The sequence below is a fragment of the Cydia strobilella genome, chromosome 1 (assembly GCF_947568885.1).
Source record: "Cydia strobilella chromosome 1, ilCydStro3.1, whole genome shotgun sequence".
Taxonomy (NCBI): Eukaryota; Metazoa; Arthropoda; class Insecta; order Lepidoptera; family Tortricidae; genus Cydia; species Cydia strobilella.
Window position 1 is genome coordinate 36,153,054 of NC_086041.1, and position 23,091 is coordinate 36,176,144.

The following is a 23,091-nucleotide window of genomic DNA, read 5'->3' on the forward strand; positions in this document are numbered from 1 at the left end:
GCCGCTAGGGGCGCTAGTGTAGATGGTGGTCTTTTCCATAGTTCGAAATGTCAAATGTCACTTGTCACTTCAATGACTGACAGCTGTTCTTTAGTCTTTTGGACCACCAGAGATCAACAGAGGCGCCAACTGGTGAGCAAAAAAACGATAGCCCTCATTAGGCATTAAAATACACGCCTTCAGCTCGTTTCATAAATCCACACTCGTACTTTAATGCTTTCATTATGTATTAGTCACATAAACTTAGATAAATAATATTTTAGTCATGATTTGTTGCACATAATACAGTAGACCGGGGCGAATCGGACCACAGGGCGAGTAGGGTCAGATTAAAAAACTGGCCAAGTGCGAGTCGGACTCGCGCACCGAAGATTCCGTACTTTTAAGTATTTGTTGTTATAGCGGCAACAGAAATACATAATCTGTGAAAATTTCAACTGTCTAGCTATCACGGTTCATGAGATACAGCTGGTGACAGACAGACGAACAGACGGACAGCGGAGTCTTAGTAATAGGGTCCCGAGGGATGATGCTTATGACTGGCGTCGCAGGTTTATAGAAGACATGGGGCATTTTCTATGAAAAGGGACCTTATTGTCGATGGCGCTTACGCCGCACAGCGTCGCGCGGCATTGTATTTATATCGGAGCATCGTTTATAATGGCGTAAGCGCCATCGACAAAAAGGTCCCTTTTTATAGAAAATACCACACATGTGCAGCGCTAATTTTAGTGCACTCATATCAATGCAATATTTGAAATATCAACGGATATTTCATCATGATCCAATTCACCCTGTGATCTGATTTGTGGCATCTGCACTCAGAGAAAAATCCGGAGACAAGGCTGCAGTTTTACGTTGCGAACGAATTATTGATAAAAACACAAAACTACTTTGGGACATTGACAACCTAGCCTTTGCTAGCGCAGCAACTTTTTTTTTGCGAAACGCAATTATTGCGAAACTAACAATAAAAATGTTGTTAAACTATCAATTTTTCGATGCCTTGTCATAATAGCATAGTTAAAAATGCGAATTTAACATAGTTTGGCTTTGCTCATTGCACAACGTGTGATTTGTGAGTTGTGGTTTTAGCAACTTTGAGGACCTTTGTCAAAATAACAAAAGATAACTCTGCGAAATCTTCACAGTTAAAGTTTGTGCGGTTCGCAATGTTCGCCGACACATTGTTTTTTACTTTGTGACAATAGCAGCTTCAAGAGCCTTTGTCAAAATAACAAAACAGAACTCTGCGGAATCTACACGGCTAAAGTTTGGGGGTTGACAGTGTTCACAACCACATTGATTTATACCTTGTGATGTTAGCAAATTTGAGGACCTTTGTCAAAATAACAAAGAATAACTCTGCGAAATCTTCACAGTAAAGTTTTGTGAGGTTCGCAATGTTGGCCGCCACATTGTTTTTTACTTTGTGACATTACCAATTTCAAGAGCCTTTGTCAATATAACAAAATAGAACTCTGCGGAATCTACACGGCTAAAGTTTGGGGGTTGACAGTGTTCACAACCACATTGATTTAAACCTTGTAATGTTAGCAACTTTGAGGACCCTTGTCAAAATAACAAAGAATAACTCTGTGAAATCTTCACAGTTAAGTTTTGTGCGGTTCGCAATGTTGGCCGCGACATTGTTTTTTACTTTGTGACATTAGCAACTTCAAGAGCCTTTGCCAAAATAACAAAATAGAACTCTGCTGAATCTACACGGCTAAAGTTTGGGGGTTGACAGTGTTCACAACCACATTGATTTAAACCTTGTAATGTTAGCAACTTTGAGGACCTTTGTCAAAATAACAAAGAATAACTCTGCGAAATTTTCACAGTTAAGTTTTGTGCTATTCGCAATGTTGGCCGCCACATTGTTTTTTACTTTGTGACATTGCCAATTTTAAGCGCCTTTGTCAAAATAACAAAATAGAACTCTGCGGAATCTACACGGATAAAGTTTGAGGGTTGACAGTGTTCACAACCACATTGATTTAAACCTTGTAATGTTAGCAACTTTGAGGACCCTTGTCAAAATAACAAAGAATAACTCTGTGAAATCTTCACAGTTAAGTTTTGTGCGGTTCGCAATGTTGGCCGCGACATTGTTTTTTACTTTGAGACATTAGCAACTTCAAGAGCCTTTGCCAAAATAACAAAATAGAACTCTGCTGAATCTACACGGCTAAAGTTTGGGGGTTGACAGTGTTCACAACCACATTGATTTAAACCTTGTAATGTTAGCAACTTTGAGGACCTTTGTCAAAATAACAAAGAATAACTCTGCGAAATTTTCACAGTTAAGTTTTGTGCGGTTCGCAATGTTGGCCGCCACATTGTTTTTTACTTTGTGACATTACCAATTTTAAGCGCCTTTGTCAAAATAACAAAATAGAACTCTGCGGAATCTACACGGATAAAGTTTGAGGGTTGACAGTGTTCACAACCACATTGATTTAAACCTTGTAATGTTAGCAACTTTGAGGACCCTTGTCAAAATAACAAAGAATAACTCTGTGAAATCTTCACAGTTAAGTTTTGTGCGGTTCGCAATGTTGGCCGCGACATTGTTTTTTACTTTGAGACATTAGCAACTTCAAGAGCCTTTGCCAAAATAACAAAATAGAACTCTGCTGAATCTACACGGCTAAAGTTTGGGGGTTGACAGTGTTCACAACCACATTGATTTAAACCTTGTAATGTTAGCAACTTTGAGGACCTTTGTCAAAATAACAAAGAATAACTCTGCGAAATTTTCACAGTTAAGTTTTGTGCGGTTCGCAATGTTGGCCGCCACATTGTTTTTTACTTTGTGACATTACCAATTTTAAGCGCCTTTGTCAAAATAACAAAATAGAACTCTGCGGAATCTACACGGATAAAGTTTGAGGGTTGACAGTGTTCACAACCACATTGATTTAAACCTTGTAATGTTAGCAACTTTGAGGACCTTTGTCAAAATAACAAAGAATAACTCTGCGAAATCTTCACAGTTAAGTTTTGTGCGGTTCGCAATGTTGGCCGCCACATTGTTTTTTACTTTGTGATATTAGCAACTTCAAGAGCTTTTGTCAAAATAACAAAATAGAACTCTGCGGAATCTACACGGCTAAAGTTTGGAGGTTGACAGTGTTCACAACCACATTGATTAATACCTTGTGATTTTAGCAACTTTGAGAGAGCCTTTGTCAAAATCACAAAAGAGAACTCTTAACTACAAATTTTAAGTTGATTTACAATGTTTGCAGGTGTTACAAGGGTAAATAATCCAATAATAGGTTTTTGTTTTAACCTTTTCACCGCCAAAGACGGAAAATCACGTCAGCGGAAAGTCGTACCACTGACGCCACGACATTTGCTCCTATTAGAAAACCATACATTTGGTTTATTGCTTGGCGTCTGGTCTGAGTCACGTCGAATTACTTCGCTGCTTGGCGTTGAAACGGTTAAGACATATTAAATATACTAGCTGTTGCCCGCGACTTCGTACGCGTGGATTTGTATGTTGGTGGTTATATATTTTAAATGAGCATAGAACATTATGCAGCAAAAGATATCAGTAGGGACGGTAAATCATTTGTTAATAATTATACAGCGCATGAAATTTGTCTTTCACAAAGTACAAAGTTTCAAGCCCCTAGCTGAAAAAAATTGTTCGCGATATAAACCCTCTCAACACTCAGATTTTCAAGTCCACTATTTAAAAAAAATGTTCGCTCCCACTGCAAACTTTATTAATACAAACTTTTCAAACACGGTGCAATCAGTTTTCGTCTATTTTAATATAATGCCCTTTTACCAAGTTTCATGTTCCTAGCTAAAACGAAAACTTGTACTACATATAAACTTATATACATCCCCTTTTTAACACCCTTAAGGGTAGAATTATTAAGAACGTTGAAATAACCTTTTTTGTAATATTATACAATGCCTTTCTGAGAAATTTCAATAAGCATTTGTAATGAATTCAAACTTTCAACCCCTTTTTAACTCTTTTAAGGGATGAATATTTAAAAACGCTTAAATTACTTTTCTTGTATTCTAATAATATGCCTTCATACAAAGACTTCTTAGTCCTGTACTCAAAAAAAGGTTTGATCTCCATACAAACTATCAAATAGGGCTTACAAGTTACAAGGGAAGCTTACAAGTTTCCACACATTTTTTTTTTTCGTGGTTGGGTAGATAATGTGTTTGTGTTCCAAAAATTGGTAATTTCTAGAAAAAGGCTTCGTTTTTGGGACATGGTGTTGTATAACTTTTTAATGTGGAATTTAACAAGCTTTCGTTTCGCTATACACAGTATTCACATTAAACCCAGATATTCCGAGAAAAAAAGAAAAACCAAAAAAGACTTATACTTTTCAAGATGGCGTTTGATCCCCGTGGACCCGAAGCTCCAATTTTATGACACGCAAACAGGGATCCCTGAAATTGTAGGTGTCAAATTTCATTACTGTCACTATTATTTAAACCCCATTTAAGACCTAAAATCTGTTTTTGTAGTCACATTTTTAAGTTTTACACATTTTTCCTCCACTTATTTTAGTAAATTTGTATTGCATAGCACTCGTGTACTAATTATGGATCTACTGATGTCTATTTGATTGAAATCCACTCAATAGTTTAGGCGCTAGAAGTAAAAATATGATTTACTATTCGGCGGCTATTCAAGGCGGCTGTATTAATTTTGTCTGAGTCGTAGCACGGTACGCTTATCACCATGCCTGTCACGTTCTAACAAGTATGTGAGTGCGAAAGTGACGGACTTAGTGATAGGGGAAACCATGCTGCGCGGGCTCTAGATTTAGCGACAGCGTCAGTGACAACGTCATGCTCGCGGCCCGCCAGCGCCGCGCTCACAACCCGCCCGCACCGATCTCTCTAGATAAGCAATTATTACCTAAAATAGTTTTTAATCTAACTGCTCTTTGAATCTGTCAAATGCTCACACATAATAAATTATAACCTTCTGTACGTACTACGTGCTGCCCGCACAGCATGGTTTCCCCTATCACTAAGTCCGTCACTTTCGCACTCACATACTTGTTAGAACGTGACAGGCATGGTGATAAGCGTACCGTGCTATGACTCCACTCTCCAGGTTTGCAGTTTTTTATAAGGAACAACGTACTTAATTATTATTATTTGTACTTAGTACCTACTTACTAATGCCTTTACCCTAAAAACGGAATTCTAAGAAAGGTATTTGATTGCTCAAGTCGCAATGTTAGAATTGCGGAATTTACAAGGGAAAAATTTCTCAAGTTAATAATTTCACAACTTTTACATTGCGAAATAATATAAGCATTGCTAGAAACACAATGTTAACTTTGTTAAAATAGTGATGTTGACTAGTCCTTTGCAAAATTGACAAAAGAATCGTTCATTTCGCTGGCAACATTCGTACGGTTAGGATGCGTGACAAATCGCTAACAACGGAACGTATTTATTTAGTGATTATTATTGTCTTTTCAAACAACGAACCGTTCACGTTGTTAAAAATATAAGGAAATAGTTTCTTTAAAGTTAAGACAGTTATAGGTAAATAGTAAATATAAAGGATGGACGACTTAAGTGTGTTTCTGTTCAACTGTGATTTGATACACCTTTTTGGATCGCTAAACGGTAAGTTATAATTTGTATTTACATAGTTCTAACTAGTTACTATTGTAGTTAATGTAATGTGACTGTCGTTGCTAATCGATATTTGTTTCATCCTAATAAACTATTCGAAGTCGAAGATTTCTTAAATCGAATTTAAAACAATTATTTTTAGGTTATTTTTGAATTGCAATGTTGGACCATTTTTTTTTACACGACTGCCCAAATAAAGCAATGTATTGTTGTAGACATTATAGCTCCATCGAAATGGCCATTTACTTCTTATTTTTCTTGAAATCATGGAAAATACACGTTGCAATGAAATTATGGCACTTTGAAGCCCCATGGACAAATATATCTGCAAAAATATTGCCGGCATTGTTACCGCCATGACAGTGCAGTGTAGTGGGTTAAATTTATGCAATATGCAGTACTTATTATTTATCTCTATGCTTATAGATCAGGGCGCGGATCTCGATTTTTTATTGAACGCAAACGACCATGAGTTGTCGTTATTGGTCCCGGCAGCAGTTCAAAAAGGGAAACTGCGTATGGCGTTAGACCGTGAGAGAGAACGCGTGAGCAGTTTCATTTTTTCGTATACCTACTTGATTCAAAATTTAGATGTTTTCATTACTTTGAATCAATTTTTAACCGACTTCAAAAAAGGAGGAGGTTATCAATTCGACCGTTTTTTTTTTTGTATGTATGTTACGTCATAACTCCGTCATTGGTGAACCGATTTGGAAAATTGTTTTTTTTGTTTGAATGTGTATAGTCCCAAGTTGGTCCCGTTTTTGTCAAAACCCAGTTTTGATGATGGGATCCATGAGGAATCCAGGGAAAAATTCTTGAATCTTATAGGCATACATATAGCGATTTTTGTATTTTCATTAATGAATCTAGTATTCACGTTCAGAAAAACTGACATTTAATGAAGTGGAACTGCTGATGATGATCAAAACGAAACTCTTTAACGATGCATAGTTCACTTTGACGATTTGTCCTCTTCGTTATGTTTACTAAGCCAGTAAGATTTATAAAGAATTTTTTATCAAGGTTAAGTCTGATGATGGAGATACAGCGACTTTTGTATTTTCATCAATAAACTAAGCATTAACAATTAAATAGTGCCATTTGATAAATAAATAAAAATAAATAAAATAATGTGAATGGGCATTATGGTTAAATTAATCACTCCTAATTTTATTTTATAGAGAGGAGTTACAAAAGATCCGAGGGATGTAGATGTACAGCAAGTTATAGCTCCAATTAAAAAGCAAGACTCCTTTGTGATTCCATCAAGTAGCCAAAAATCTAGTACATCCTCTGTTGTTACAACATCAACTGAATTATTGGTAATTATAATAATATTTATCTTTACTCTGTATTTAAGGTGGATCATGTTTTTGTTATGCAGAGGGAGTCAACTGTCTGTTCAATCCCCGGTCAGGGCAAATATTTGTGTGATAAACACGAGTATTTGTTCCTGAGTCTTAGGTGTTTTCTATGTATTAAACTATATAAGTATTTATATCGTCACTAGTACCCATATTACAAGTAGGCCAGGAAATAAATACATTTCACAGAATAATTATATTAAGGTACATTATTATTTTGGGTCAAATTATTTCAACTTATTTTAATACGAATTACTCCGACTAATTTATAATACATTTAATTATAATCATATATTTTTAGGGTTCCGTACCCAAAGGGTAAAAACGGGACCCTATTACTAAGACTCCGCTGTCCGTCTGTCTGTCTGTCACTAGGCTGTATCTCATGAACCGTGATAGCCAGACAGTTGTCATTTTCACAGATGATGTATTTCTGTTGCCGCTATAACAACAAATACTATAAAGTACGGAACCCTCGGTGCTCGAGTCCGACTCGCAATTGGCCGGTTTTTTACTATCCAAAAGATTAAAAGTGTAAGCTATTTCTATCATATGTAGTCAATATGAATGTTTTGTTTTTAAGTCTAAAATAAATAAATAACGTTTAGTTTGGGACTAGGTTGATTTTCTGAATAAGATTGTCTCCAAATATTTATTTTATGTATTTATTTTATGTAAATATTATGATTGTGCCCAAATAGTAAATACCCACATGACGTGACTTCTAGTTCTTTAGTAACTTAGTGCTTACTTGATTTTCAGGAATGGGACATCAATTGTGACGATTTACAGTTTATAGATGCAAGCAAACTCATAGGGGCTATAACTGGCGGAAATCTTAAACAAATTTTAGAGACATCCAGTATTGGGAAACCTCTAATCAATAAAAAGGTATTATCGTCTAGTGACCGAAAGATACTGACGGCCCTTATTGTTGAGGCTGAGGTGCGGAAATTGAAAGAAAACACTGACCCAATACGAAAAGAAACCTGGGATACGTGGACATCAGAAATTATAAAGCTTTTCCCAGGTGAAACAAAGGGGGTATATTATAATCCTTTTCGTCTTGTTGATGGAAAAGCTATCCAGGCCAGTGGCCTGATAGTGAACCGATTAATAACAGTACGCAGAAAATTAAATGCAGAAATCCGCAGCCGCAGCAGAAGTCGTAACAGCAGTAATAGCGACAAGAGCAGCGACAGCAGCGGAGACCAAAACAAGAGAAAAAAATCTGCTGTCAAATCTTCTAATGCACGGGTTAGACCTTTTCCTGACACCTTTCAAACAATAAGTACCAATCAAGACTCTGAAAAAGATACCGTGCAGTGGTTGAAGCACTCTTCTTCACCGAGAGAATTGGTAGAAACAAAATGGAACAGTTGTCTACATGAACGCATGGCTGCACTGCAAGAAGGCGACCATGTTAGTTATTTGAGCATCTTCCCAGCACTGCAATGTCCTTGGGGCTATGAATTGGTGAGTCAATGATAATACTAATCAATCAAGTGTCTTCATGCCAGACTTCATGACATCACCAGGCAGAAGTCATCAATTTGTGTTAAGTTATTTTTATACCCAACTGCAGAAAGGAGGTTAAGTTTTTCAAGCGTATGTATGTATGTATCTTTAATTATTTGGCACGCTCTACTGCCTAAACCATTTAGCGGAGTTTAACATATGAGGTGTCATTACATTTGTCTCAGTTTTGCGAGTAAATCCATACTAATATTATAAATGCGAAAGTGTGTCTATCTGTGGCGGGTGGAGTCGCGGGCTAGTAGATTATATTATTATTATGCAGTCGGGTTATTGATTTTCATTTTAAATACTCATATATACACTAGCAACATTTCTCGTTGTATGATTATGAATGATGATTGATGACTAGCAACATTTTTGATTTTGTGAAAGAGCTTTTAAGCTCTAATTGAATAACAAATGTTTGATTTCTGTTTATTTTCAGCTGGCCAGTGACTTTGACAAAATATACCCTGAAATAGAAGGAAAGTTCGAAGAAAATTTCCCGGTAGTGAAAGGTCGCCTGCTATCATTACTAGATGAGAAGGCTCAACAGCTAACACGACCTGACACTTCTATTCAAACTGTTTTGGATCTTGCAACTTGTAAGTTATATTATCGTTTTTTTGTCAAATAGTGTCTTTATTGCCTCTATATGTAAATACAGTATGTACAGTGAGCTTCGAAATTGCATACACTGTACATACTAGGGTGGCTCTAAAAAACCTTTTGTTTTATTTTGTTACACTCATTTTGCTGAAAAAATATTCCCAATTTTGTAACTTTAACTACAAGAGGATGCGTATTTATTATTTAGATTTTTATTTATGTATCTGTTTACACACCATTTGAATATTTGATTTATAAGTTTTGAAGTAAAAAAAAAAAACAATTTCATTTCTATTTTTTGTAATTTTTCAAAAGGTAGATTTTTTTAAATTCACCTAAAAATTCATAAAAATTTGAAATAAAAATGTTTTTTTACTTAATAACTTATAAATCACATTTTCAAATTATGGGAATAAAAATTGTAGTTGAGATAAAGTTGTGATTGATCAACAAAATAAGGGGGTAGAGCTTGAATTTTTCCCATACACACGTGAACCACCCTGGTACATACGTTTTATTTGTTCAGCCATATAGATTATATAGAAGTAAGTACCTAAGCATAACGTTCAAGTTCTTGCAAGGGGCTCGAGTTTGTTAATATTCTTACTCCCGGAGTAACACAGAATCACACTTGCGAAGAAAAAACTAAATTTTATGCGAAAAAATTCTTAAATACGGTGACATTTCAAACATTCGTCCGCCATATTGTGATTTTTTGCCAAGTTAGGCATCTAAGGCACATACCCATCCGGCATTCAGCCACGATTGAAAATTGAGTAAGAATATTATTTTGAACAGCTATTAAATTAATTAACCGAAATATCTAATTATAAACGTCAGTATTTTAAAAGTAAAACTCATGTATACCTACTTGGTTCATATTAAGTAGTAATAGTAGTAGTTATGACATAATAAAAAAAAAGCTGTAACTCCCTAGAGAGTTACACCTTTTTTTCACAATCCATAACTCCTGCGGGAACAATATAGGCCTTTGTCCTTTAGTACACCTGCATGATATTAGATCTTTTTCGAGCAAGTGTGATGAAAATAACATATTATATACAGGGTAGATTTTTTTAACGACACCTGTAGGCCGAGCACATGATTGACGCGACAGTATCTCGCCGCGAGATAGACTACCCGTCTTTTACTAACTGTATGAATTTAAAGGCGACGGGTAGTCTATGTCGCGGCGAGATACTCTCGCGCCAATCATGTGCTAGCCCGGCTGGAAGTGAAGTAGGTACTATAGATAGAGGAGATGACGAATTTTACTCAATAGAAACTTTACCTTAAGTAACCGTTAACCATACTAAGTATTAATTATTTTTGCAGCGGGGGAGGAACAAGCGAATGTTGCGACTTTTCTGGCAGTTCCCCTGTTGCTGAAACAAATGCACACTGTTCCCGTGAAAGGAGTCAGAAAACCCTGGAACCCGTCTAGATTAGAAGTAAGCAACGCGTTTTTAAGCTTGGTGCCATCTACATCGGACCTTCAAAGCCACTTCAGTGAACGGAAGGCCACATTGCAGGAAAAAAAATTGCCTGTTCTTCCATATTTGGTTGCTGTTGGGGCTTGCTGGCAGGATGTTACGCAGTATGATTTAATAATCTCTGAAGACATCAGGTACACGTTTCCCAGCATTTGTAAAGCTGTTTCAAATACTTTTAAGATTCTATGGGCATTAGACTTACCATATTCAAAAGATTGTGCCCCAGTCTGGATGTTTATCCAAAGAAGTATATATGTAATGAAGAGCAAGTTTGACACTGAAGGCACTCCTATGCTAGATTTGCTTGCTTCTGTTTCTAACAGGCACGATGGTGCTGTGTGCAATATGTAAAAGGTCTTTTGTCCAAATGAAGCAATTTAAAACCCATTTTACATTTTATCATCCAGGTAAATGTTATATTTGTCCAAACATGGATTGTGGGAGAACTTATCAACTCTACAATTCATTTAGGCGTCATTATTTGAAAGAACATTCAGATTCTTCTATGTTACAACAGGCTTCAAGTGTACAGGATTTTGCTATTGGACAAGAGACCTCTCCCGTGAATAATGATCCATTACATAATGTGTGTAGCGCAACCGAGTTTCAAATTAAAGAAAATAATAGTACTATACAGAGTGATAGCAAACACAACACACCGCCGCTAAGCGACAGTTTAGGTCAACTTTTCTCATCCCTGTATAGTAATCCCCATTTGCCGAACAATGTGCTAGATACAGTTTATAGCGGTATTCACAACATGTTCACTATGTCAATCAGACCTCTGTTACCAGTAACTTCTAGCTCTGCCGTAGCAAAACTGACAACCGATCTAGAGATGTTTAGTTCAACTTATAAACGACATCAGTTCTTTGAAAGTAAGGGTACTTTAGTTAATCCTGAGCCTTATACTGTAGGGCGACGATTTGATTACGTAAAAAAAAAAGGTAAAACTTATTACCAAGCAGTAGAGTGCATAGCCCATAAAATACCTATTAGAGATGTGTTGCACAAATTTTTTTCGTTGCCTAACATACTTCATGAGACCATCGATGCTATGAAAAAACTGATGGCTCATGACACGTCAAACAGTATAGAGCATTATATGCATGGTTCATTTTGGAGACAGAAAAATCATGGAGATAAGATAGTCATGCCCATATTTTTGCAAATTGACGATTTCGAGACTTTGAACCCTTTGGGTAGTCATAGTGGTGTGCACAAACTAGGAGCCGCATACATTTCTCTTCCTTGCCTGCCGTACTATTGTGCCTCTCTGTTAGGTAACATATTTTTAGTCTTACTCTATCATTCCACTGACAGAGTGGAATTTGGGAATCGTATAATATTTCAGCCCCTGATTGACCAGTTTAATGATTTATTTAAGCATGGAATAGTTTTTGATTTGCCAGATTTCAAGGGCACAATTTACTTTGAGTTGTCATTAATTTTAGGAGATAATTTAGGCTTGCATAGTGTTTTAGGATTTGTTGAGAGTTTTTCAAGCAATTTTCCTTGCAGAACATGCAAAGTAGAGAAAAAAGTCATGGCTAATCAGGTTTATGAAGATGAATCTCTCTTAAGGACCGAGTCAAATTACCAGGATGATTTAAAAACGAATAATTCATCTCTGACAGGCGTCAAAGAAAAATGTATATGGCTCGACATAGAAAATTTTAATTTATTTTCGCAAATGGGTTTTGATGTAATGCATGACATGCACGAAGGCTGTGCCAAATACGTCATGTGCTCTTTACTTGTGGTTTTTGTAGACAAAATGAAATATCTTACAATTGATATTGTTAATAACAAAATTTCCTCATTTCAATACGGTCCCGATAAAAAAGATAAGCCCGTCACGCTGGCCATGTCCAATTTACGAAAAGGCAATATACGTTTAAATGCTGCCGAAATGAGCACATTTTGCAAGTATTTTGGTGTAATGTTTGGTGATTTCATTCCAAGACATAATAAATATTGGCAACTGTATATTCAATTAATGACTGTTTTAGATTTTATTATGTCACCCCGTTTTGTATCTGAGCAAATAGACTATTTTAAGTATATGATCGCTGACTTTTGCGAAATGTACATCACACTGTTTAACCAAAGTCTTAAGCCTAAATTTCACAATTTACTGCACTATCATTCGGCAATGTTACGTTTTGGTCCCTTGAGATTTCTGTCTTCAATGCGCTACGAAGCTAAACATCGCTTCAACAAGTTAGCTGCAAAATCAACAAATAACCGAATTAACATGACACTGACAGTAGCTCGAAAGCATCAGTTGATGTTAAATGACATATTCTTGAAAGAAACTATTCGTTCGCCTCTTTCGTTTGGGGGCCAAGCAGAAGTACCAGTTAGTGAATGTAAACAGATTTTAGATCAAATGCAATGGTCAGATATTACAAAATTATATAAAGTGAGTTGGGCGGCAAAGTGTTCCGAGCGCTACCAAGTAAATTCTGTAATAGTTACTGCTATTAATGAAGAAAACATTTATTTTTCCAAAATTGATGACATATATGTTGATGGAGTGTCTAAGATTAGTTTCAAGGCTAAGCCTTTACAAACAATTGGTTTTGATAATCATTACCATGCTTATAATGTACTGGACTCATTACAATCATCACACATATACATTGATCAAGACACCATGCAGTATCCGTTTTTGTGCAACTGTGTAGTCATTGGGCATAACATTAATCTTCCTGAGTATCATATCGTACTCAGTAAACCGATTTAATTAACCCAACTAGAGTAAGATTTAATAATTTGTAGTAATAGTAAGTATGATTACAATTACTTATGCAGGTATAATGCATACCCTAACTCAGTTTAGTAAATTAAGTTCAAAAGGGCCGTGGAACATTACAGTGTTAACAATTCCTATTTTAAACATATTTTTGTTCGTATTTTATTTTACAGGAAGTAATCAAATGTTATATTACGGTAAATATGTAATGATTATTGATGGGAATAGCCCTCATTATGAAAACAGTTTTGTTCATGCAGTGATAATATGCTAATAACCCAAAAAAAAATAAAAAATCTGCGGATATAATTCGTGGTTTGGAAAATCCCCCCCCCTACACCCTCGAGGACTTTTAGTATGTTTATCTGGACACCACAAGGTATAAATAACTATACCAATTTTCAAAACAACACGAATTATTTCTGCTGATTGATATTTTCGGCTTAATTTGACGTGGCTATAAGTTTAGTTTCTATTTAAACGATATGTAACTACAGTTGTGGCCCTAAGCGCCACTTGCACCATCCTACTAACTAATGAGGGGTTAACCGGTTAACCCCTCATTAGTTAGTAGGATGGTGCAAGTGGCGCTAGATTGTTGTGTTAGGAAACACCTTGCATGTAAGTAGTGACCTGATGTATGAATAGCGTTGTCACTATAATATTGACAGTAAGGTACAGAACTGCACGGGGTGGGTCACGTTATACTGTTGTTGGTTATTACCAGTACTTAGGTTAGGTTAGGTTAGGTTAACAGCAGGTAGATATATCGTCGGGTGATAAGCAAAAGTCACTAAGTACCACCACAAGTTCATAGCCATAGTGAACCGTAATATTATGCGAATAAGGTTGATTTTTGTTTAATTATTTTTCAGTAGTTAGTGAGTTTTGCTTGTTACCTGACGGTATGCTAATTATTATTATTTGTTCACATTTAGCGGGTTCGATTCCCGGATCAGCCAGGCGATTTTTCTTAATTATTTGCAATTCGTATTGTTTTGAAATAAAAATGAAAGGAAGCTATTTTTACTTCTACTCGTCAAATATATGGTCATACTTCTAATCCATTCGCATCCATTTAACTTTGAAATAGTAGGTACAGTCAGCTTCAAATAGCCAGCCAAAGTCGCCAAATATGTCGCAACACACCTTTCTTGCCATGGGAATAAGGTTGTGTTTCGATATATTTGGCGAGTTGTCACCAAATATTTGACGAGTGGAAGTAAAAATAGCTTCATTTCTATATTTATTTAAAAACAATACGAACTACATTCAAAGAATTTGAAAAAAGTCGCCTGGCTGATCCGGGAATCGAACCCGCTTTTTTAGTACTTCTAAAGCGGGTTCGATTCCCGGATCCCGCTGACGGTACTTCTGTATAGTGGCTAGAGGGTAAATAGTATTTAAATAGGTATTTTAGTGTTGAATAATAATCACTTTTATATTCGACTCCGTATATTAAAATAACCAGTTAACTGTACAATGGTTCAGGCGGGACTGGCGTCCCGTTGATCCGTTCCTACGGATATGGGTTTTGGCTAATCAGATCAAATCGCGGTGCACGCGCGCTTGAATATGAGCTGACATAGCTTAACTGTTACTATACCGCTAAATGTGAAAAACAAAAAAAACCTTTCAATTTTACTGTACCGATCGAAAGGCTCAATCAAAGGGTTCTTCAAAATAACATAGCATCTTAAATAAATGTATGTAATTAAGCCTTCCGATCGGTACAGTAAATTGCAGGTCTTTCTTTCATTTAGCGGGTTCAATTCCCATTTTCGAAACACCGAGTGTTTGTTTTTGATTTACATATTAGTAAATAGTTGATTTTTCACTGGAAACTTTTAGTTTCCCATTATTATCTACATTATTTGTATTTTAGTGGGCAACATTTTTTTCTATTCTTACGGACCTGCAAACGTTTTTTAATAATAAAAGTTAGTTTTATAAATATTGTTGTATTTTTTCAGGTAGCTATTGTCGTTCGCGACTTTTGGCATTGCTAGTTCTGCAATGTTGAACGTAAACATTGCTATCCCCGCGATATTCCACTGCGGAGCTAGCAACGTCAGCATTGCTATCCCCGCAATATTCCACTGCGGAGCTAGCAACGTCTGAATTGCTATCCCCGCAATATTCCACTGCGGAGCTAGCAACGTCAGCATTGCTATCCCCGCAATATTCCACTGCGGAGCTAGCAACGTCAGCATTGCTATCCCCGCAATATTCCACTGCGGAGCTAGCAACGTTAGCATTGCTATCCCCGCAAAATTCCTCTGCGGAGCTAGCAACGTCAGCATTGCTATCCCCGCAATATTCCTCTGTGGAGCTAGCAATGTCAGCATTGCTATCCCCGCAATATTCCTCTGCGGAGCTAGCAACGTCAGCATTGCTATCCCCGCAATATTCCTCTGCGGAGCTAGCAATGTCAGCATTGCTATCCCCGCAATATTCCTCTGCGGAGCTAGCAATGTCAGCATTGCTATCCCCGCAATATTCCACTGCGGAACTAGCAACGTCAGCATTGCTATCCCCGAAATATTCCTCTGCGGAGCTAGCAACGTCAGCATTGCTATCCCCGCAATATTCCACTGCGGAACTAGCAACGTCAGCATTGCTATCCCCGCAATATTCCACTGCGGAGCTAGCAAAGTCAGTATTGCTATCCCCGCAATATTCCACTGCGGAGCTAGCAACGTCAGCATTGCTATCCCCGCAATATTCCTCTGCGGAGCTATCAACGTCAGCATTGCTATCCCCGCAATATTTCACTGCGGAACTAGCAACGTCAACATTGCTGTCCCCGCAATATTCTACTGCGGAACTAGCAGCGTCAGAATTGCTATCCCCGCAACATTCCACTGCGGAGTTAGCAACGTCAGTATTGCTATCCCCGCAATATTCCACTGCGGAGTTAGCAACGTCAGCATTGCTATCCCCGCAATATTCCACTGCGGAACTAGCAACGTCAACATTGCTGTCCCCGCAATATTCTACTGCGGAACTAGCAGCGTCAGAATTGCTATCCCCGCAATATTCCACTGCGGAGCTAGCAAAGTCAGTATTGCTATCCCCGCAATATTCCACTGCGGAGTTAGCAACGTCAGTATTGCTATCCCCGCAATATTCCATTGCGGAGTTAGCAACGTCAGCATTGCTATCCCCGCAATATTACACTGCGGAGCTAGCAACGTCAGCATTGCTATAACCACAATATTACACTGCGGAGCTAGCAACATTAACATTGCTATCCCCGCAATATTATTCTGCTGAGCTAACAATATCAACATTGATGACTTCTCTATTCCGTCTTTCAACTTTGCTAAAACTACGACTTCAAAGTAGTTTATATAACGAAGTTCACTTGATAAAACCACAAAATAAAAATTGCTAAAATAGCTATGTTCGGAATAGGCATCAAAGAAAAATTGTTAAAAACTAAATTTGTTAAATTAACAATGTTCATATTGCAATGTAAAGATTTGCTAAATTAGCAATGTTATAAATCACAACTTTTACTATGTATTATTGTCAACGTTATTTCACAATGTCGACATTGCTGAATATTCACAAAGTTAAAATTGCAAAATAGGAGCAGACAGAGTCAAATTGCGAGAAATGTTACGTTGTGAAATTAGCTATATGATTTTTCACAAAGTTGAAATTGCGAAATAGGAGCCGACAGAGTAAAATTGTGAAAAATTCGACTTTGTGAAATTCGCTATGTGCTTTTTCACAAAGTTAACGCTTTCGCTTTGTCATTTACGCAATTTTTTTTCGCAAAATTAAGCTTGCTGCGCCCGCAATTTGACTCTGTCGGCTCCTATTTAGCAACGTTTTTTTGTTATTTTCACAATAGTTTTCTCTGAGTGTGTTTAGTCTAAAAGACGCACAGATAATTTAGGTTATATCTGCCACCTTTTAGTCTAATGTCACTCTGCTCCGATTTATTTATTTACGAAACCTACTCGTACGTCGAAGTTATTTTCTGCCCGCGGCCCGTAATGACGACGGCTCATACTTTATTTACGTACGACACCTGGATCAGCATTCAACTTTAAAATCCGTTTGATTGACAACCTGTCTAGACAGTAATCTGTCTGTGAATCGGTTATAGATGGATACAGTCTAAGGAAAAACCGTGCCTCGAAAATCAAGAAAATTTGATTCTCGTTCAGAGGGCGCTACTAGCTTTGGCATACTGTCGTATAGATGGCGTTGACGGTTTCGTTTGTTATTTAACAATTTTAACGCATATCAGTGAAAGAACATGGGTCAAAATCATAAAAATAATTAATGTAAATAAAAAATATCATTTATCCATATTTAAATACATGTTACCGTATTTTTATAAATCTTCATTTTTAGTTTTAAAGTGTGTCGACAGATGGCAGTGAATTTACTGGGGTTACAAAATTTACTATGACAGTACCGCTCTAGTATAAGTTAATCTATGGTCTTGGATTTGAAACCTGTGAGGACATTTATCGTATGTAAAACTTAGTTGTTTATATATTTTGTTCCATGAACATATCACTAAAATGGCGCGTGGTGTTCTTAATATTTATTTTCAATATTTGTTTAAAGGTCAACAGGTCGAAATTACTAAACTTCTTGAGCAGCTTAAATGTTTATTTGTAAACTTAAATAGATGGCATATACTTAAATGTTTTTCTTTTTTTCTTGTATACTTGTTTTTAGGGTTCCGTACCCAAAGGGTAAAAACAGGACCCTATTACTAAGACTCCGCTGTCCGTCTATCCGTCCGTCTGTCCGTCTATCCGTCTATCCGTCTGTCCGTCTGTCTGTCTGTCACCAGGCTGTATCTCATGAACCGTGATAGCTAGAAAGTTGAAATTTTCACAGATGATGTATTTCTGTTGCCGTTATAACAACAAATACTAAAAACTACCAGATAGATATAACTCCGTAATAGATAGATACAGTCTAAGGAAAAAACGTGCCTCGAAAATCAAGAAAATTTGATTCTCGTTGAGAGGGCGCTACTAGTTTTGGCCTACAGTCGAATAGATGGCGTTGACGGTTTCGTTTGTTATTTAACAATTTTAACGCATATCAGTGAAAGAACATGGGTCAAAATCATAAAAATAATTTATGCAAATAAAAAAAATTATTTATCCATATTTAAATACATTTTATCGTATTTTTATATATATTTATTTTTAGTTTTAAAGTGTGTCGACAGATGGCAGTGAATTTACTGGGGTTAAAAAATTTACTATGACAGTACCGCTCTAGTATAAGTTACTCTATGAAACTACTGAACCCTCGGTGGGCGAGTCCGACTCGCACTTGGCCGGTTTTTTTATTTTTGTTTGTGCTCCAAATGTATTTTTTGGTTTGGTTAATATGTTTGTAATTATTCCTTGTGTGTATTTCTGTAATGTTTTAATATGTGTGTGTTATCTGTCGTGGCATCACCGAATGGGCCCTACGGAAGACCAGCGCTGGCTTTATAGCATTATGCTGAGTCCATTTCGTGATGCACACTTGATGATCTCTTCTTTTCTTGCTGTTGTTGTCTGTACATGTTCGTACTTGTGTTGTGATCGTCACAAATAAATATCTTTTATCTTTATCTTTTATCTTATATATGGGCACAAGAGTTCCAGTGGCGGAGGTCGGATTCGGTTCTACGTTTCAGCTTACGCGGTTTGTCCTGAGGGCCTACTGCAAACAACGTTCAACGGGTTGCCTCTGTCGCACTTGTACATTCGTACGTTAGTATGACAGGGAGGCAATACGTCGAACGTGATTCGCGGTAGGCCCTCTGGAACTAGAAATTTGGACGGATACCGTGGCTGTGTTCTCCCTATACGATTTCTGTCAGTACTGTTATATTGAACTTCAACAAGTTAATACAAGTTTTGTGTTCCGCCAAAAATAAGCATGCCAAATACTCCGGGTTACAGGGGGCGTACGATTTTGTGCCCGTTGCTGTCGAAACAGCCGGACCATGGTGCAGCGAGGCGTCCGAATTGTTCAGAGAGCTGGGTCGGCGGCTGAGAGAGAGGGGGAGCGATCCCCGATCTGGGTCTTGGCTTGTCCAACAGGTCTCCATTGCCATACAGCGCGGCAACGCTGCGAGTGTGATGGGGACTTTTGGACCCGGCATGCCACAGAACGGGTCTTAGGTTAGTTAAATAGTTTTAAATTTGTGTTTGTAAAATAGTATTGTAATGTAATTATGACGACATTTAATGTAATGTTTTAATTGTAATATCTTTACAAGTTAATACATGAATATGGTGAGTCAGCAAAGTAGCCAACACAAACCTTTTAGCTTACTGTGGTTCTTACTGCAGCACAGAATAAGTATATATATATATATATATTATCATACAGAACGGCCAAGCACCGCCCCGCCCCGATTCGAAGTACCTCGCCCCGCGACAGCAGATTGACGGCCGTTTGCCGGCCGCTCAGTACCTGTTTTTAAGCAACTTACACGACGCATGCCGCGTGTACAGACGTGCCGTTCACACATAGAAACGCAAGTGATTTTTGATGTATAGCGTGTCCGCCCTGTGACTAGTTACTGTGTGGTGTTCGATTAGGTGCTAGGCACAATAGGCCAACCAGTAATATTTCATATCTATCAGACGCCACAGAGCGCACGAAAATAACTGACACGCCCGTTATAGTGTCAGTTATGTTTGAGCATCTTTGCCGATCGAATTCTTGTCTATTTTTTATAACTTATTTTAGCTACACGTCCCCAACTTCGCCTAGTGTTTTTATAATAAAGAAAAATGTGCCTAAAGTTATTCCAAGTTAAAGTAGCATTATGTTCACAATATCGATAACGGGGCTCCATAGTAGGTATGTGATGTCAACTATAGCCAGTCCTTCTCCGAGACCACGGGACAATGCCGGTCTCGAAACGTCGGAGGTAATACTAACGGCGCGATTCAGGAAATGAATTAGATTCACTAGATATGAAATAGTAGATATGTGACCAAGAAGCTCCAACCGCCATAAGATAAGATAAGATAAGATAAGATAAGATAAGATAAGGTAAGATAAGATAATATTTATTGAATAACTGTCATGTGTACAGAGATGTTGGCAATAATACATTTAGGAAGCAACAGTTTATCCATCACGGACGTACAATATACTTAAGACTAACCTATAACTAAATAACAAAATAACTATTTCATATCTAGTGAATCTCTAATTCATTTCCCTAATCGCGCAGTAAAGCTTAAGTATACGCAATTAAGTCCCGTTAAAGTAAAAATAACAATATTTAAAATAATATCTGGAACGCAAAATAATTTTATAACATAACATAAACAACGTTACAGCACTCTCGCGTGAGAATAAATCATCACTTAGAAAGAAAAACTCGAATATGGAAAAGCGCAACGCATTCACGCTATAAATAATTATAATTTTTCTTGATGCAAATATCAAACTATTATAATAGTAGTTTTGAATGATTCACGGTTAGTTTCATTAGACTTATATTGACCGGGATACAAAAGGTAATCACAGTCTATATCCCGGTCAAAATAAGTCTATTATAATAGTATTTTTTCATACCTTAATTATAGAAAGCCTCGAAACATTCGCATTTAAAACACTGTTTTAAAATATAATAATAACTAACGTAATATTATTTTAATGATATAGGAGCCAAACGAGCAGACGCATCGCCTGTTGGTGAGCAATTACCGTTGCCCATGGACGTTCAAGCCAATCCTCAAAACGGTAATTACTGAGTATTTAGTAAGAAGTAGGTAGGCAAAATAATAACAATATTAAAGATTTTTCTTACCAATAACCAAATATTTTGTTCATCACTCACCAATTTTTATGACATTTGCCCTTGAATAACTTCCTACGCGTCACGAGATTTTCGGTGACTTTCAAAACCTTTAGGACCCCATAATGAAGGTATATAGTTTCCAGCTTATTATCTCCATTCCGAGGTGAAACCCATAATTTTCCTTTTCATTTAATAATAACGTTCAAGCAGTACTCTCCAGGATATCACGATAATTACTAAAGTAGTTACATAGGCAAAATAATAACCTTATCTAACTCACCAAACTTCATATTTATTATCTTCATACACTACTATACATGTATATATACGTGTACAACAAGATAACGTACCTGATACAGGAGATTTGTACAGACTGACGAGTGGTTCCGACATCAGGGGGCCGCTGAGCTCTGCGAACGAATATCACCCTTATTCGCGAATTAAATGTATTCAAATAAGCCGTTTTTACGATGGAGGTGCCAGTGAAAATGTGCTGTAAAAAATATTTGATATATTTGTTTTGGTTATCTTTTGGTTTAGTTTTATATTAAGGTATTATTTAATAGGTTTTAAAAATAAAACTACAGAAATATAATATGAGGCAGTGAAATTTTGTTAAAATTTTAAATATGATTATATTTTTTGTGCTCAAAATGCAGCGAAATCTGTTGGAAAGCTTTAACATCGTTTATTTCAGTCAGCAATAATAGTAGTGGATGAGACTACACGTTAAAAGTACTTCATCATCATCACCATCATATCAGCCCTTTATCGCCCACTGCTGAGCATAGGCCTCTCTTCGAGTACGCCACTTATCGCGGTCCTGAGCCAATCTCATCAAGAAGTGACCGCAGTCTTCCGAATGTCGTCGACCCAACGAGCCAGACGCCAGCAAAAAATCATTGTACGTCGCAAGACATATTACAGAGAACAATTGATGAATAAATGATTCTAAATTATGAAGAAAAGAAAGTACTATTTTGTAATACCTTTACAACAACAGATATTAGTTATGTATAATATTATGTCGTTATAATGCAGACCAATTAGACTAGTAGCACTTTTTAGCCAAAACAATCGTGATATTTATTAAAATGTATTTATTTCAAATTTTATATTAAAGGAAAAAATGGAAAAAGTTATACTTCCGGCAGGATTTGAACCCGCAACCTCCGCAATCCGTGCGTTGCTCTTAACCAATTGAGCTACGGAAGCCTACCAGACCCTTGCAAATCGTTCCATTACTTCCCTTATGTATACACGCCTTTAAGGTGGCGTAACGGATTGCGGTGGTTGCGGGTTCAAATCCTGCCGGAAGTGTAACTTTTTCAATTTTTTCCTTTAATATCAAATTTGGAGTATCGCTCGCAGACGTATCTGCATGTTAAAAAATTGATGTATTTATTTGTCAGCGAGTTGCAGTTAGTTTTTGTTTAAAGTTCTATCTACTATTAGACATAAATTCCAGCTGTACCGTGCACCTAAATCATGTACGTAAGTGTCTTTACTTGCCCAATAATCCATCAATAGGACACTTGTGTTAACTAACTTGCTTGATTAATTAACATCATCAATTATCGGATTACTCTACCTATAGGTGATTGCACTAACTTTCTAAAGTTATGCGAAACTACAAGCTTGAGATTCTAGGCATTTCAGAGACCAGATGGAAGGGGTTTGGGGAGCAGCTGGTGGATGGAATGACATTTGTTTATTCCGGCAAAGATGTCACTGACAAACACGAATATGGCGTAGGATTCTTAATGACCGCCAAAGCAAAGAATAGCTTGTTAGAATGGCATGCTGTTTCGGACCGCATTATAACAGCTCGCTTCCACTCAAAAGTAAGGAACATCACGGTTGTACAGTGTTACGCGCCTACAAATGCAGCGGACGCAAGAACGA

General features: G+C 37.0%; 2 protein-coding genes across 4 annotated transcripts in view; one reads left to right on the forward strand and one right to left on the reverse strand.

The window, feature by feature from the left end:
- LOC134745320 (uncharacterized) overlaps positions 1-23,091 on the reverse strand; it is a 621,323-nt gene that overhangs the window by 461,600 nt on the left and 136,632 nt on the right. Inside the window, exon 2 of one of the 2 annotated variants that reach the window (XM_063679332.1) lies at positions 21,537-21,596. The exons of the other annotated variant lie outside the window; for it this stretch is intronic. Within the exon in view, the coding sequence (XP_063535402.1) occupies positions 21,537-21,596 (60 nt within the window). The remainder of the gene's footprint in view (positions 1-21,536; positions 21,597-23,091) is intronic. 2 annotated transcript variants of the gene reach the window in all.
- On the forward strand, positions 2,766-14,670 carry LOC134745148 (uncharacterized). 2 transcript variants are annotated; one of them, XM_063679129.1, is made up of 6 exons: positions 2,924-5,634; positions 6,070-6,188; positions 6,828-6,968; positions 7,773-8,486; positions 8,974-9,133; positions 10,473-14,670. In XM_063679129.1, exons 1-6 carry the CDS (start codon positions 5,571-5,573, stop codon positions 10,979-10,981), a joined length of 1,707 nt encoding a protein of 568 aa, XP_063535199.1. In that variant the 5' UTR covers positions 2,924-5,570; the 3' UTR covers positions 10,982-14,670. The 2 variants fall into 2 exon arrangements, 1 of the variants encoding a protein (XP_063535199.1); XR_010128138.1 differs by lacking the exons at positions 6,070-6,188; positions 7,773-8,486; positions 8,974-9,133; positions 10,473-14,670 and having other exon boundaries at positions 2,766-5,634; positions 6,828-7,740.